Source organism: Chrysochloris asiatica, unplaced genomic scaffold (assembly GCF_000296735.1).
Source record: "Chrysochloris asiatica unplaced genomic scaffold, ChrAsi1.0 scaffold00001, whole genome shotgun sequence".
Lineage (NCBI taxonomy): Eukaryota > Metazoa > Chordata > Mammalia > Afrosoricida > Chrysochloridae > Chrysochloris > Chrysochloris asiatica.
In genome coordinates, this window is record NW_006408519.1 from 52857715 (window position 1) to 52874783 (window position 17069).

At 50.3% G+C, this 17069-nt stretch overlaps 2 protein-coding genes across 2 annotated transcripts; both read left to right on the forward strand.

The window, feature by feature from the left end:
- The first annotated feature begins 708 nt into the window (after positions 1 to 708).
- On the forward strand, positions 709 to 4052 carry EXOSC4 (exosome component 4). Its single transcript, XM_006830769.1, has 3 exons — positions 709 to 897; positions 3355 to 3561; positions 3647 to 4052. Exons 1-3 carry the CDS (start codon positions 727 to 729, stop codon positions 4004 to 4006), a joined length of 738 nt encoding a protein of 245 aa, XP_006830832.1. The 5' UTR covers positions 709 to 726; the 3' UTR covers positions 4007 to 4052.
- Positions 4053 to 4890: 838 nt separating this feature from the next.
- GPAA1 (glycosylphosphatidylinositol anchor attachment 1) lies at positions 4891 to 7839 on the forward strand. The gene is made up of 12 exons (XM_006830770.1): positions 4891 to 4999; positions 5110 to 5289; positions 5373 to 5484; positions 5650 to 5797; positions 5873 to 5974; positions 6058 to 6254; positions 6329 to 6525; positions 6608 to 6761; positions 6883 to 6978; positions 7074 to 7264; positions 7338 to 7508; positions 7596 to 7839. Exons 1-12 carry the CDS (start codon positions 4926 to 4928, stop codon positions 7837 to 7839), a joined length of 1866 nt encoding a protein of 621 aa, XP_006830833.1. The 5' UTR covers positions 4891 to 4925.
- Positions 7840 to 17069: the final 9230 nt, after the last annotated feature.

The window sequence follows — 17069 nt, forward strand, 5'->3', positions numbered from 1 at the left end:
GCCCAGGATCGGACATTGTTTCGTTCTGCTGTGCATGGGGTCGCTATGAGTCAGTTCCGACTCGATGGCACCTGACAACAACAGTGAGAGTATGGGGGAAATATCGAAGGAACTTTTTTTTATTTTTGGTTATAAAAGTACAAGGGGTTGGGTGACGGCGACATAATACCTAAGCAGATGAAGAGAATATCAAAACTTCCCTAAAAAGAACATGGGTCATATATGTGTGTCATGTAAAACTGTATCTAGACTAAGAAAGAAGAGAACAGTCACAAGGCCTCTCCTCGGCGAACGTCTGCACCCGGTGGGTCTCCAAGAGGACTCCAGGACTTCCATAGAGAAGCTGCGTCGGGCCAGGAGACGCCAGCGGCTGAGCGAGTCTGGATCTCTGGGTTCCCGCCGAAGAGGAGGGTGTGCCGAAGCGCGAGGACGGCTGGAGGGGGCCCGAGACTCGCAGCTGCGGGAAGGCTCCGGAACCGGCCGCGGGCACAGCTTTCCGTCCCGGGAGCTCAGCCGGAGTTCCTTGAGATTTAAAAAGAGAAGCGGAGCAGCCGGAACCGTTGTTCTCCATGCAGCAAGTAGTGACACGACCGCGGCAAACCGTAGTCCAAGGGACCGGAAGTGGAGCGCGGGTTCATCGGAAATCAAGATCCAGGAAGTAGGAAGTAAGGAGCGAAGCCGCCGGGAAGTGTAGTTCTGTGTGAGCGGGACTGGCTACCCGGCAGCATGGCGGGACTGGAGCTGCTATCTGACCAGGGCTACCGCGTGGATGGGCGGCGTGCAGGAGAGCTGCGCAAAATTCAGGCGCGGATGGGCGTGTTCACGCAGGCCGACGGCTCGGCCTACATCGAGCAAGGCAACACCAAGGCACTGGCGGTGGTCTACGGGCCGCACGAGGCGAGTGGGCGTGCACCGATCGGTCAGGCTGCCTTGGGTGGGAGAAGGAATCGGGCCGCCTGTCGTCAGTTAGTAAAAGGCCAGAGTTTTTACAGGGCGCCCCACCGTGGTCCCGCCGTTCTCACGGGCCTCTGTCTCCTGAGCCCTCCGCTGATCTTTGCTGCTGTCACTCCGATGCTGGGCGGCCCCCCATCGCAGCGACACGGAAAATTTTCTCCCCTCAAACGCACACTTCCTTTCTCTGCTGGTTTGCACCTATTACTTCAAATATCGATTTTATTTATCATTCACAAATGGGTGAAACATATGTATTTGTCTCCCCCACTCGAAGGCAAAGAAGCCTTAGTAAGCGGGGTGGGTTACAAGTTGGGCTGCAAACCACAAGGTCAAGAGTTCTAATATTCCAGACGCTCGGCCGGGTGCCGGGAGGGCTACAGCCTCAGAAACCTCATATAGTGTCGCTAGGAGTCAGAACTGACTCCACACACACATTACCACAGCTGGAGCGACCTGGCCAACAACTGGAAGAGACCTGTTTGTCCCCATTCCAAAGAAAAATGACCCAACAGAATGCAGTAGTTACCAAACAATATCATTAAGATAACATACAAGTAAAATTGTTGCAGCAGTTATGTTATTGTGAAGTGCCATCGAGTTCATTCTGATTCATAGCAACCCTGTATAGGGTTTCCAAAGAACAGCTGGGAGGTTGGAACCGTCAACGTTACATCAACGAAATTGCCAAAAATTAAAACTGGATTCAGAAGAGGACATGGAACAGGGATATCAGTGTTGATTTCAGATGGATTTTAACTAAGCAGAGGTCAGAAACATGTTTACCTGTGTTTTACTACATAAAGGCATTTGACTGTGTGGATGGTAACAAATCAAGGATAACATTGTGAAGAACGAGATTCCAGAACACTTAATTATGCTCATGTGTACCTGAACATAGCCCAAAAGGCAGTCATTCCAACAGAACAAAGAGATAGTGTGTGGTTTAAAATTGGAATAGGTGTGCTTTGGGTAGTATCCTTTCACCATATTTATTCAATCTGTATGCTGAACAGAAAGTTCAAGAAACTGTACTGTATGAGGAAGAATGCTCCGTCAAGATTGGTGGAAGGCTCATTAAACCCCTCACTCTCGTACAGATGATACAGCCGTGCTTGCTGTGTGTAAAGAAGGTTTGAAATGCTAATGTAGATCACAGAGCACAGCCTTCACTATGGATTACACCTCAACGTAAAGAAAACAAAAATCCTCACAACTGGACCAATAAACACAAAAATGAAGTTGTCAAGATTCCATTTTGCAACAGTTAAACCACATGACATGTACTGGGCATATCAGCTACAAAAGACCTCTGAAGTGTTTAAAAGCAAAGATGTCACACTGAGGTATAATGTGTGCCTCATCCAAGCCGTGGTATTTTCAATCACCTCATAAGCATGAGAAAACTGAATGATGAGTCAGGAAGACTGAAGAATTGATGCATTTGAATTATGAGATTGGTGAAAATATTGCTACCATGGACTGCCAAAAGACCAAACAACTTTGTTGTGGAGGTTCAGCCAGGATGCCCCTTAGAAATGAGGAGACCAAGCCTTTGTCTCACATGCTTTGGGCATGTTAGCAGGAGGGACAGTTCCTGAATGACATAATGCTTGGTCAACCAAAGAAGAGGCAGATCCTCGATGCTATGGATTGACACAGTGGCCACAACAGTGATCCCAAACCACAAGGAGTGGCAGGCGGGTGCAGGACTGTTCGTTCTATAGGGTTGTATGAGTCAGAAGCAGTTTGATAGCACCTAGGGACAACTTGAACTTGAACTCGATGAGGACAGGAACTTCTAACCGTCTTGTTTGCTGCCACGTCCCCAGCACTGTAACAGTGATACCAGTGTAGACACTAAAGACAGTGTTGGCGTGACAAATGAGTCCAAGGCCCAGCTTGCAGCTGAAGGGACCCAGAAGTGCAAGTGCCAGAGGGTGGAAAGAGCATAGCAGCTTTGCAGAGCAGAAAGGCTGCTGGTGGGGAGAGGAAGGATCATTCCAAATGAGGTGCTGGAGTGTCCAGGGAGGAAAGGATTCGGGACCTTGTAGATCAGTGAAGGGTTTAGAGTTGACTTCACATGTGATGGAAAGCCTTTGAGGGAAGTAGGGCATGTGTGTAGGGAAGACAGAATCAGACCTGTTTGGAAATACACTCAGGTTGCCATGTGGTGGATAGAAGGGGGTAAAACAGGGATGGAAAGAGAATGGTGATTTAGCGAGATGCCAGGGTGGAGCTGGTGATGGCTGAGACTGGCCCAGTGGCCCTCCCTCAGGGTAGATTCTGCAGGTAAAGCAGATGTTCCTAGAAGGAGGAGGCTGAGGTTTGGAGCTGAGCTACAGAGGAGGCGATAGTGTGTCCTGAGAAGAGTGGCTTTGCTCATGTGTCCTTCCTCCCCAGATCCGGGGCTCCAGGGCACGAGCCCTGCCCGACCGGGCACTGGTCAACTGTCAGTACAGCTCGGCGACCTTCAGTACCGGTGAGCGCAAGAAGCGGCCACATGGAGACCGCAAGTCCTGCGAGATGGGCCTACAACTACGCCAGACCTTTGATGCCGCCATCCTCACCCAGCTGCACCCGCGCTCCCAGATTGACATCTATGTGCAGGTGAGCAGCCCTCAGCCTGGGGGTGGGTGAGAGTACTGGGGGCCAGCAGCCTGATGAACTGATGGCCATCGGGGACTCTCTGCAGGTGCTGCAGGCAGATGGTGGGACCTACGCGGCTTGTGTTAACGCAGCCACCCTGGCAGTGATGGACGCTGGCATACCCATGCGGGACTTCGTGTGCGCCTGCTCAGCCGGCTTTGTGGATGGCACAGCTCTGGCAGACCTGAGCCACGTGGAAGAAGCGGCTGGGGGCCCTCAGCTGGCCCTGGCCCTGTTGCCAGCCTCCGGCCAGATTGCACTGCTGGAGATGGATGCCAGGTTGCACGAGGACCACCTGGAGCAGGTGCTGGAGACCGCTGCCCAGGCTGCTCGGGACGTACACACCCTGTTGGACCGCGTGGTCCGGCAGCATGTGCATGAGGCCTCCATCTTGCTGGGGGACTGAGCACTGGCCACCAGGCCCTGAATAAAATTCTATTCTGCTGCCCACATGCACTCTGCTTGCTTCGGTCCCTCTCCTCGCCTCTCCTCAGTATTTCCATGCCCTGCAGCCTGGACTGGCTCCTGGGATGACCCTGTATGTCAGTTGCATTTCCTCTTGGCAGCCTCAGGATTCAAAGGTGAAGAAGAGGTTGGAGGTGGACCCTGGAAGTGGCCCCCCGAGTGGAGAGAGTAGCATGGCCCGGGAAGGCTGAAGGCAACAAGCAGGAAAGCACAAGGCTGGAGTTTGCACATCATGGCCCTCCACATCTTCCAGGGGCTCTAAACAAGGAGATGAGGGAGAACCCAGCCGCTGTGGGCACCAGCAAACAGATACGGGGCCATAGTCCACATCCTCTGGACCACGGTTCAGAGCGAACGTTCTTTGGCTTCTAAAAGTACACCCGACTTCGGCTCTCAGTTGGAGTTGCCTCCCACACTGCTCTGACCATCTCAAGTCTAATACGCACACCGCAGCCACAGCACCCTCTGACTTAGCAGCCCTGCATGAGGCACCCTCTGCTAGCTCCCCTTCTACCAGCCTCCTTTCTGAAAACAGCCACACATCGCCCTGAAACTGTCCACCAGCCCCAGGGGCGTCCCGGACTTCCCATCCATTGCAGGGTCACGCGGGCCTGTAAGTGTCCAAACTCTGGTCCTCAGCCAGTCTGCTGACTCCCGCCTGGCCGCTGCCCCTACCAACTGTCAGTCGTTTCCCCCTACTCCCGCCCCCGCACGCCAGCGGCTCCCAGCCCTCCTACGCAGAGCTTCTGGGCATGCGCTGCTGCCGCAGGGGCCGCTGGGACCGGAAGTGCGGACAGCGCGGAGCCCAGAGTGGCGGCAAGCACTGGCTGGGTGGCCGGAGCGGCTAGTGCCGCCTCGCCATGGGTCTCCTGTCGGACCCAGTCCGCCGGCGCGCGCTCGCTCGCCTGGTGCTGCGGCTCAACGCGCCGCTCTGGTAAGAGCAGGGTCCAGGGAGTCGGCGGCCACCGGTGTGAAGGTTGTAGGCACTGCGGTGCCCCAGGTCCCCTAATTGGCCTGTGTCCCCCCTGTTCCCTTGCCCTGCAGCGTGCTGAGCTATGTAGCCGGCATCGCCTGGTTCCTGGCGCTGGCATTCCCGCCGCTGACCCAGCGCACTTACATGTCGGAGAACGCCATGGGTTCCACCATGGTAGAGGAGCAGTTTGTGGGCGGAGAACGTGCCCGGAGCTTTGCCCAGGACTTCGCCGCCCACCGCAGGAAGTCAGGGTGAGCGGCACAGCCGTGGGTATGGGGGCAGCGCTGGTGACCAAGCCAGGGAATCCCACTCAGGGCTCTCCTCGTCTCCCCAGGGCCCTGCCAGTGGCTTGGCTGGAGCGGGCGATGCGGTCGGTGGGGCTGGAGGTGTACACGCAGACCTTCTCCCGGAAATTGCCTTTCCCAGATGAGACCCGCGAACGCTATGTATTTCGGGGGCTGTGCCTGCTCTAAAAAGCGTGCTGGTGGGGGGAGGTGACCTGCGCAAGGGGTCATCGAGGGAAGGGGGCTCAGTGGAGAGGAGTCCTGGAGCTAGGGGGGTTCTAGGGCCAGAAAAGGGTGCGCACTGACCCCCCTCCCAACTGCACACAGATGGTGTACGGCACCAACGTGTACGGCATCCTTCGGGCCCCGCGCGCTGCCAGCACAGAGTCCCTGGTGCTCACCGTGCCCTGCGGTTCTGACTCGACCAACAGCCAGGCAGTGGGGTTACTGCTGGCTCTGGCCGCCCACTTCCGTGGTGAGGCTCGGGCTGCCAGCCAGGGAGGGTCTGGCCCCTACCCTGGACCATACTGAAACTGGCTCTGGCCTTCAGGGCAGATTTACTGGGCCAAGGACATCATCTTCCTAGTGACGGAACACGACCTCCTGGGCACTGAGGCTTGGCTTGAGGCTTACCACGACGTCAATGTCACGGGTGGGTGCCCTGCCCTGCCCTGGTCCTTTCCACCCGGCTCCACACCCACCAGCCCTCACGGGCAGCTGTTCTTCCCCCAACAGGCATGCAGTCCTCACCACTGCAGGGCCGGGCAGGGGCCATCCAGGCGGCTGTGGCTCTGGAGCTGAGCAGTGATGTGATCACCAGCCTGGACGTGGCCGTGGAGGGGCTCAATGGGCAACTGCCCAACCTTGACCTGCTCAACCTCTTCCAGACCTTCTGCCAGAAAGGGGGGCTGCTATGCACACTGCAGGGCAAGGTGGAGCTGCCCAGAGAGAGGGATAGAGGGCAGGCTTAGGGGGGCATCATCTGACTCTGTTCTCTGCCCTCAAGCTGCAGCCTCAGGACTGGGCCTCGCTGGATGGGCCGCTGCAAGGTCTGCAGACATTGCTGCTGATGGTTCTGAGGCAGGCCTCCGGCCGTCCCCATGGCCCCCATGGCCTCTTCCTGCGCTACCGTGTAGAGGCCCTGACCCTGCGTGGTATCAATAGCTTCCGACCATACAAGTATGACCTGGTGGCAGTGGGCAAGTAAGTGGTTTGGACCCCCTCCTCCCACGCTCAGGGCCTGGCTGGGTGGGGGCGCCTCTGACTTCCCAGCCTGCCCTGACAGGGCCCTGGAAGGCATGTTCCGCAAGCTCAACCACCTGCTGGAGCGACTACACCAATCCTTCTTCTTCTACCTGCTGCCTGCCCTCTCACGCTTCGTCTCCATCGGCCTCTACATGCCCGCTGTTGGCTTCCTGCTCCTTGTCCTGGGGCTCAAGATATCCTCCTTCCAGCTGCCTGCCCGGGGCCAGATCAGGGAAGTCCCCATCCTGCAGGGCGGGGTGGGGCAGGGCAGGAGTGACCCATCAGACCTTCTGGCAGAGTCCTTGACTGGGTCACGCCTTGGCACTATGGATGCAGCTCCATGAGGCTGGAGCCGGCCCTGAGGAGGCTGGGGAATCCCCTGGACACGGACCCCCCCTTCCACCAGCACAGGTGACGCCACCCCTCGTGGGATCAGGGAGGGCCTCAGGGGCTCCTGGGGGTGCACCACCCACGGGCCAGTCTCCACGTGCCTCTGTGCCTCTCAGGGGGTGGCGCTGGCCTCGCTTGTGGCGCCCCTGCTGATCTCCCAGGCTGTGGGCGTGGCCCTCTACACCCTGCCCGTGCTCGGTCAGCACGTGGCTGCCCAGCACTTCCCCGTGGCCGAGGCCGAGGCTGTGGTGCTGACGCTCCTCGCCATCTACGTGGCGGGCCTGGCCCTCCCACACAACACCCACAGGTGAGGGCCAGCCAGGGGGGCGCTGGGACCTGGAGGCGGCCTGACACACTGCTTCTGAGCCACTGTCTTGTAGGGTGGTGAGCACACAGACCCCAGACAGGGGCTGGATGGCACTGAAGCTAGTGGCCCTCATCTGCCTGGCCCTGCAGCTAGGTTGCATTGCTCTCACCAACTTCTCCCTGGGTTTCCTGCTGGCTGCCACCATGGTGCCCGCTGCTGCTCTCACTGAGCCCCACGGGCCCCGGTACGTGTCCGTCAGCTGCCCTCTCCACCCTGTGACACTCTTCTCTCCAGGGGACCTGCCCTAACCGCCTCTCCCCCTGCCCCCCAGGCCACTCTACGCCGTCCTCCTGGTGCTGACGAGCCCGGCGGCCACACTCTTGGGCAGCCTGTTCCTGTGGCGGGAGCTGCAGGAGGCGCCTCTGACGCTGCCCGAGGGCTGGCAGCTCTTCCTGACGGCGTTGGCCCAGGTGGTCCTGGAACACTACACTTTCGGCGCCCTCCTCTTCCCGGTGCTGACCCTGGGCCTCCACCCCTGCTGGCTGCTCTTCTGGAATGTGCTCTTCTGGAAGTAGTGCCCACGGCTCCCCAAACAGCCATCGTTCCTGGGAAATAAACCAGAAGTTTATTTTAATGACTCTTAGGGCCCCTGGCCCACTGTCCATGTGGCATTCCCTGCCTGGTCCAGCTGTGGGGGGTGGCACTCGCAGCCCCCACCCCCAATGCATCTGGCAGGAGGAGGGCACCAGCTGTAGTCACCTGCTTGGCCTGGTCTCCCTCCATGGTCGTAGCCTGGAGCTGTGCCAGGTGCTGTGCTGAGGGATGGGGTAGATGGGCAGGGTTGGGGACATTCCTCCTCCCACCCTGGACATGTGCTGAAAGACATGGCTGTACACAGGGTGCTGGTGGGCTCGCCGAAAAAACCCACACTGCTCCAGAGCTAGGGGATAGCTGCTTACTGCATCCAGAGCCTTGAAGGGACGAGGTCAGTGTCCATCAGAAGCGGCCTCATCCAGGGCAGGGTGGAAGTCAGGAGTATGGGGTGTTGTGAGCCCTGGTCTGCCCCTCCTGCTTGTGCCACCTGGGACTCTGGCTGGGATGTTACAGCTCACAGATTGTAGAATACAGTGACAGCAGTAAGCACCCGAGAAAGATGAGTCCGGCTGGCCCTGTGAAGACTTAGTCTCAGAAGTCCTATGTAGGGTCACTGTGAGCGGGAAGTGACCGCATGGCAGGGGCTTGGTTTTCGTTAGTGGGTATGAAGTGGTGTTTTAGTGTGGTTTTTGATTTGTAGTTCCCTCAAAGCTAATGATGATAAACATCTGTTCAGTGTTGAGATAAATGTATATAGTCATCCATTATTTTGATTAAAGTTTCTTTTTTAGAACAGTCAGATTTACAGGAAAATTGAGCTGAAAGGATAGTATTTAACTCCTCCCCTCTGGCTATGTTTTCCGGTTCACATTGTGCATTCTTGTGGTACCTTTGTAACAGATGATGAACCAACATGGATACGGTATTCCTGACTCACATCACAGATCTCCTCAGAGCTCTTGGTAGCACCGTGGCGGAGGTTTGGACAAATGCTTACTGTGTGAAAGGGCTTCAGAAAGTTGGGGGAAATTTTCCATGATCTTTTCATCCGTTTTTCCACGAATCTTTTGAAGGCATCTCGTTCATGTCCATCATTACAGTATCACATAGGAAAGGTTCACTGCCCTGGGCTCCTCCTGTTCGGCCCTGTCCCCTCCCATTCTGTCTGACCACCACTGTTTTTATTCTACAGTTTTGGCCTTTTCCAGAAAGTCTTGTCGTTGAAATGAGACAGAAAACAGCTTTCTCAGAGTGGCGTCTTGTACTTAGCAGTGGGCATTGGTTGCTCCAGAGCTCGGATCTTTGATCTCAGTGGTTTCCTGTGGTGTGGGTGCACCGCAGTGTGCTTATCCACTCACCTACTGACGGACGTCTTGCCTCCAATTTGGTGCAGTTGTGAATAAGGCGGCTATAGATGTGTAAATTTTATGTGGAAACATTTTCATTTCACTGAAGTACATACTCAGGAGTTTGATTGCTGGAACAAACGTTTAAAGGACAGTTCATCTTTGTGGCTGTACCATTGCACCTTCTTCCCAGAATGAGTGACAGCTCTGTGGCTCCACATCCTCGCCAGCATTTAATGTCAGCGTTCGGATGAGCACTGGAGCAGAAGGTGTGGAGCGCGTCAGCCCCTCTGCTCTTGTAAAGATTTACAGCCTCTGAAACTGGTGCAGGGTCACTATGAGTCAGAACCAACTACATGGCACTTAGCGACAGGTATATGACGATGTAAGATAAGCACTGGACTGCTAACCACGAGGTCAGCAATTCAAACCCATCAGCTGCTCTTAGAAACCCTATAAAGGATCATTATGAGTTGAAACCAACAACTCCACACACAGCAGTACGTGTGTAGTGGAATCTCATTGTCTTGATAGGCAGTTCACAAATGACAAGACATTGAGCAGTTTCTTACGTACCATATATATCTGTGGTGGGAGTCCTGGCGTGGTGGCATAGGATAAGCACTCGACCTCAAGTTCACTTTGAACTACAAGGTCAGTGGTTCAAACTCGTCAGCTGCTCTTCAGAAATCCTCCAGAAGGTCGCGATGAGTCGGAACTGACTTGCCGGCTCTCAACAACAGGAACATGTCTGATGACGCATCTGTTCTGATAAGTTGTCCATTTCGTAATTGGCCTAACCTATTTTTTACTGATTTTTCTTTTTATTGTCCCATTATAAGTTATTTCTATATTCTGGGTACATAGCAGACATGGTTTGCAAATGTTATTGCCCATTCTGTAGCTTGTCTTTTTTGCTAATGCCCTTTGACACATCCCAAACACCAAACCAAATGGCTACCACGGTGGCGATGCTGACTCACAGCGACCACTTTAGGTTTCCGGGACTACACCTTGGTGGGAGCTGGAATTGCTACCGACCTTGTAGTTAACAGTCCAGTGCCTAGCTCACTATGCCACCAGCGCTCCTTTGACGACGTCCACTTTAGTTTTGTTGTTGCTCACACTCTTGGTGACGCATCTCAGGAAGAACCATTTCCACATGTACAAGATTTTCTATTTCTTCTTAAGTTGGTTGTGGTAGTTGGTGTCTTCCTAAGCATTTGTCCATTTCATCTAGGTTCTCCAGTGTTTGAATCCTGGTGTGGTGCTGTAGGCTAACCACACAGTCGGTAGTTTAAACCCAGCAGCTGCTCCCTGGAAGCTCTGTACTGGGACGCTACGACTCTTAACCAAGTCCACAACACTTAGCATCTTGTTTTTGGCATAAAATTCTTTACAGTATTGCTTCTCCTATAAGCACTGGACTGCTAACTGCCAGCTTGAAGCTTCATCCCCACCAGTCACTCCCTGGAAACCACACACGAAGTCACTATGACTTAGAAATGACTCGGAGGTACTTAGTAACACCAATCCCCTTGTAAAGTTTTCGTTTGTAAGTCTGGTAGCAACGTCTCTTCTTTCATTTCTGCTTGTACTAATTCAAGTCTCTGTTTCATCAGTCTAGATATTGATCAATGTTGCTGATCAACTTTTGGTATTGTTGATTTTCTCTATTGTTTATTTTCTATTTTATTTATGATTATTTTTGTCCTGCTTGCATTGGGTTTAGCTTGCTATTTTTCTAATTTTATTAACTTAGTTTCTGAACTAAATCAACGTGGCCACTAAAGTCTCTACTTCAGGTTCGCTGTTGTTAAGTGCTGTCAAGTTGGTTCCGACTCATAGCGACCCTGAACAGGGTTTCTGAGGAGCGGCTGGTGAGCTTGAACTGCTGCCCTTGCAGTCCAGCGCTGTATCCGAAAGCACCGCAGCAGAATGCCAAGGTTAGCTTAGTGGTCAGCTAGTGATTGGAAGGACTTCTGGTGTGGCACTATAGGCTCAGCACTGGACTGTGAGAACTACAAGGTCAGCAGTTCAAACACACCAGCTGCTCTTTGGAAACCCTATACAGGGAGTTGACTCATCAGCACTTAACAACAGCAGCAATGATTGGAAAGAGATTTCCTGGAAAACACCTGAAATCGAGGAATCTCCCAGTCTTCCCCAGGGGTTGTGTGCTGAGCCAGCCCTCAGCATTCGGTCAAGCAGTTTACAATGCGTTCTGCACTTTCCCTTTCCACTGGGCAGAGCCTCAGTGTCAGTGACAAGTGAGATCTTAGAGTTTTCTGAGCATTTCCTGAACTTGACCCCTATGTATATGTGACCTTGAAGATTCCCATAAATGTGTCATTCTTTTCAAAGACTCTAATTGCATGTACGGTGTGGCACTGTAGGATAAGCACTGGACTGTTAAATGCAAGGTGAACAAGCAGTTCATGTTCACCAGCCACTCCTCAAAATGCCAGCCACTCGGCTGTTAGTTTGTCGTACCGTGTGGCTTGCATGTTGTGATGCCACAGGTATTTTAAATACCAGCAGGGTCATCCATGGTGGACAGGTTTCAGCGGAGCTTCCAGACTGACAGACCAGGAAGAAGGAGAAGCGGACGACTTCTGAATGTTCAACCACCAAAAACGCAGGGAACGTTGTCGGGTATAGTATAGCAAGAGGAGAAGATTATGAATAATACCAGAATAGTGTCAGCTATAAAGCCAGAAATGAGCCCCTAAGGTTGGAAGACACTCAAAATGTGACTGGGGAAAGTAGAGTTGACCGTGATCATGTGAATGGAGTAAAGCTTTGGGGACCTTCATTGGCTGATGGGGCACAACTCAAAATGAGAAACAGCTGTAAGCATCCATTAATAATCAGAACATGGAATGTTCAAAGTATGAATCTAGGAAAATTGGAAGATGTCAAAAATGAAATGGGCCTCATAATGACCAAGGCATGAGCGAGCTGAAATGGACGGGTACTGACCATTCTGAATCTGTAAATGGTATGATTTCCTATGTAAATGGTAAGATTTCTTATGAAAATGGTATGATTTCCTGTGCCAGAAATGACGAATCGAAGAGGAATGGTGTCACATTTATCATCAAAAAAATTTTTTTCAAGATTTATTTTGAAGTACAGTACTGTCTGTGATAAGACAATATCCATATGGCTACAAGGAAGACCAGTTAATACTACTATTATTCAAATTTATGTACCAACCAGTAAAGACAGTGAAGATGAAATTGAAGGATTCTATCAATTGTTTCAGTATGAAATTGAACAAACGTGCCATCAAGATGTATTGATAATTACTGTACTGCTGATTGGGATGCAAAGGTTGGAAACGAAGGATCAAAAGTTGGAAAACATGACCTTAGTGATAGAAATTATGCTGGAGATCACATGATAGAATTTTGCAAGACCAATGACGTCTTCATTGCAAATACTTTTTTTAAACAACATAAAAGACAACTTTTACACGTGGACCTCACCAAATGTAATACACAGAAATCAAATTAACTACATCTGTGGAAAGAGATAGTGGAAAAGCTCTACATCATCAGCCAAAATAAGGCCAGGGACAGAATGTGAAATAGACCATCAATTGCTCATATGCAAGTTCAGGCTGAAGCTGAAGAAACAAGTCCACGAGAGCCAAAATATGACTTTGAACATATTCCACCTCAATTTAGAGATCATCTCAAGAACAGATTAGATGCATTAGACCTAATGAAAGCGAAGAGGACTTAAAATACTGATAAAAATCGAAGACCACAGCTTTCAGTATGGGTTGCAAATTAATGTAAAGAAAACAAAAATCCTGACCACTGGACCATTAGCATCCATATAAATGGAGAAAAGATTGAAGTTGGTTGTCAAAGACTACATTTTGCTCAGGTCAACTATCACAGCAGCAGTCAAGAAATCAGATGACGTATTGTATTAGGCAAATCTGCTACACAAGACCTCTTTATAAAGTGTTCAAGAGCAAAGATGTCAGTTTGAGGACTAAGGTGCACCTGACCCAAGCCATGGCATTTTCAATAACCTCATATGCATGTGAAAATTAAACAGTGAATAAGGAAGACTGTAGAAGAATTTATGAATTTGAGTTATGGTGTTGGAGGAGATATTAAAAGTACCATAGACTACCAAACAAATCTGTGTTGGAAGAAGTACAGCCAGAATGCTCCTTGTAAGCCAGGATGGCCTGACTTCATCTCTCATACTTTGGACATAATATCAGGAGGGATGAGTCCCTGGACAAAGACATCATGTTTGGAAAAGTGGAGAGTCAGAGAAAAAGAAGACCTCCAATGAGATGGATTGGCACAGTGGCTGCAGCAGTGGGCCCAAATGTAGCAACGGTTGCGAGGTTGGCGCAGGACTGGGCCATGTTTCATTCTGTTGTGCATACACGGTCGCTATGAGTCAGTACCTGACAATAACCATATGGAACTATAAATAACATCATGACAAATGCAGAAAAGGTTGAAGTTGTCAAAGACTTCATTTTGCTTGGATCCAGTATCAACACTTTGGAAGGCCAAAAGAACAAACCAATCTGTATTGGAAGAAGTACAACCAGAATGCTCCTTAGAAGCCAGGATGGTGAGACTTGGTCTCTCATATTTTGGACATGCTATCAGATGTCCCGGGAGAAGGATGTCATGCTTGCGAGGTGGAGGTTCAGTGAAAATGAGGAAAACCCCCAACAAGATGGACTGGTTCATGGAAACAGCAGTGGGCTCAAGGTTAACAAAGATTGTGAGGATGGCTCAGGACTGGGCAGTGTTTCATTGCGTTGTGCATAATAAGGTCATTATGAGTCAGAATGAACAGCACCTAACAACAACAACAATATGGGCAAAATATCAAATGATGCAGAAAGCAGCAAAAGAAGATGGAATACACAAAGCCACTGTACCAAAAGGAAATGGTCAATGTCCAACCATTTCAAGAGGTAGTACATAATCAAGAGTCAACTGTACTGAAGGAAGAAGTTCAAGGTACATTGAAGACATTGGCAAAGAACAAGGTTCCAGGAATTGATGGAATACACATTGTAATCATTCAACAAACAAATGCAGCACTGGAGGCACTCACTCATCTATGCCAAGAAATTTGGAAGACGGTTACCTACCTGGTCAACTGATTGAAAGAGATCTATATTTGTGCCCATTCCAAAGAGAGGTGAACTGACAATGTGGAAACCATTGGACAATATGATTGATATCTATACAAGTAAAATGTTGCTAAATATAATTAAAATATGGCTGCAAAAGTACATCAAGAGGGAACTGACAGAGGTTCAAACTGGATTCAGATAAGGATGTGGAATGAGGGATATCATTGCAGACGTCACATGGATCTTGGCAGAAGTAAGAGAATACCAGAAAGATGTTTACCTGTGCTTTATTAACTGTGCAAAGGCTTTCAACTGTTTGGATCATGACAAGCTATGGACAACATTGGGAAGAATGGGTATTCCAGAACACTTAAATTGTGCCCATGAGGAACTTGTACATAGGCTAAGAGACAATTATTGTACAAACAGAAGAGGGGACATTGAATGGTTCAAGGTTGGAAAAGATGTGCACCGGTGTTAGTCTTTCACCATACTTATTTAATCTGTATGCTGAGCAAATAATCCGAGAAACTGGGTTATTTCAGGAGTACCCTGGAATAAGAATTGGAAGAAGACTCATTAACAACCTGTGATGTGCAGATAATACAACCTTGCTTGCTGAAGAGGACTTAAAATACTTACTGATGAAGAGCAAAGACCACTGTGTTCAGTATAGGTTGCACCTCAATGTAAAGAAAACAAGAATCCTCACAACTAGTCCAGTAAATAACATCCTGATAAATGGAGAAAATATTGAAGTTGTCAAAGACTTCATTTTGCTTGGATCCAATATCAACACTCATGGAAGCAGCAGACAGAAATCAAAGGATGTATTACATTAAGCGAATCTGATGCACAAGACCTCTTGAAAGTGTTGAGCAAAGATGTTGACTTTTGAGGATTAAGAGATGCCTGACCCAAGCCATGGTATTTTCAGTAGCCTCATATGCATGTGAACGTTGGACAATGAATAAAGAAGACCATAGAAGAATTGATGCATTTGATTTATGGTGTTGGAGGAGAATATTGAAACTACTGTGGAGTGCGAAAAGAACAATCAAATCTGCGTTGGGAGAAGTACAGCCAAAACGCTTCTTAGAAGGCAGGATGGCGTGACTCTGTCTCTCATATTTCCGGCACATTATCAAGAGGAACCAGTACCTGTTAAAGGACATTATGCTTGGCGAAGTGGAGAGTCAGCAGAAAAGAGGAAGACTCCCAATGAGATGGATTGGCACACTGACAGCATTGGTGGGCTCAAGTGTAACACCAATTGTGAGGATGGTGGAGGACTGGGCAGTGTTTCATTCGTTCTGTTGTGCATGAGTCGGAACCCATTCGGCGGCACCTAACAGCAACATCGTGGGTCTGAACCAACTTGACACCACTTCACAACAACATTTACATGTAGACTTCATTCCCCAGCTTTTCTTTTTAGTTTTTGTTGCACTTACAGTGTTGTGCATCATTTCAAGTAGCTATGAAGTTGAAACACTTGCCTCAGCGAGAATGCTGCTGGCACCCAAGACATTTGAGTCAGCCTTGTACATGAGGTTTTCCATGGGGCCACCAGTCAGATTAAATTGTGCCAATGCTTTGTGAGTTAGATTGTGTTCCTCCCTGAAGTACAGGGAACGTGGGCTGTTGTTTTCCAAGGCTCCTGCTGAGCCCAGCCCTGGTGGTTCATTGGTTAAGCACTCCATCGGTCATCTGTAGAAAGATGTGGTGGTGTCCTTCCATAAAGATCTCGGTCTTGGAGACCCTGTGGGGCTGCTGTGATTGAAATAGACTGGACTGTAATTAATTTGGTTTTGGGTTTTACTACAGGGATGGAATTGCTGGACCGCAAGGTCAGTTTGAACCACAAGGTCAGAAGTTCGAACTCATAGCCACTCCTCAGAAACCCTATAAAAGGGTCGCTGTGAGTCGGAACCAACCTGACAGCACTTAACAACCACACAGGGATGAGATTCAAGAAAGCCAAAATGCGGGAAGCTTGATGTTCTGACCGAAATGTGGCTGTTTTTCTTAATGAACACCACCAGATGCTGCTCGCCTTTAAACTTCCAGAGTTCTGAAAGCATTGATGTCGGTTTACCATTGCTTTTATGAGGGCAACTTCTCAGCGTTCCACTTTTGCTTAGAAAGTAGTTTCTTAATTGACCGCGGCATGCTGCTGGGAGTCCTGCACCTGTTTCGGGCGTAATAGTTGCCTAAAAATGAAGGAGAGAATGGGTGTTTAATCTGGAGGGGAGCCTCCCTGCTCCACGTGTATGCCAGGCAAGGATGAGAGGGGTGTAACCTGGAAGCCTCAGCTTTCCTCCACTGCTGTCCTCTCCTTGAATCACTGACCTTCCTTTCCCATGTCTAAGGCTGGAGGGCAGGGACCAGCCTTAAGTCACCCTCACCACACACATACCTCCCATAACCCCCTCCCGCTGGGTTACCCTGGACAGGTTGCCCCTTTTGGCTCTGAGGTTCTGTCCTCAGTTGCAATCTGGGGGCAGGTTCTGCTGGACAATCACCAGGACTGTAAATATTGCTATGAAAGCAACTCGGTCTTGAAAACACCGCAGATTTCCACTCCGCAAGGTGCTATTGAAGGAGTCTCTGGGCAAATGATTGAATGATGCAGAAAGCATCAAAAGAAGATGGAGGGACAGTGCAAACCCCCTTCCAAGAATAAGGCTCAATGGGAATACACGCTCTGATTGGTGACCACGCTCGTCACCAATAA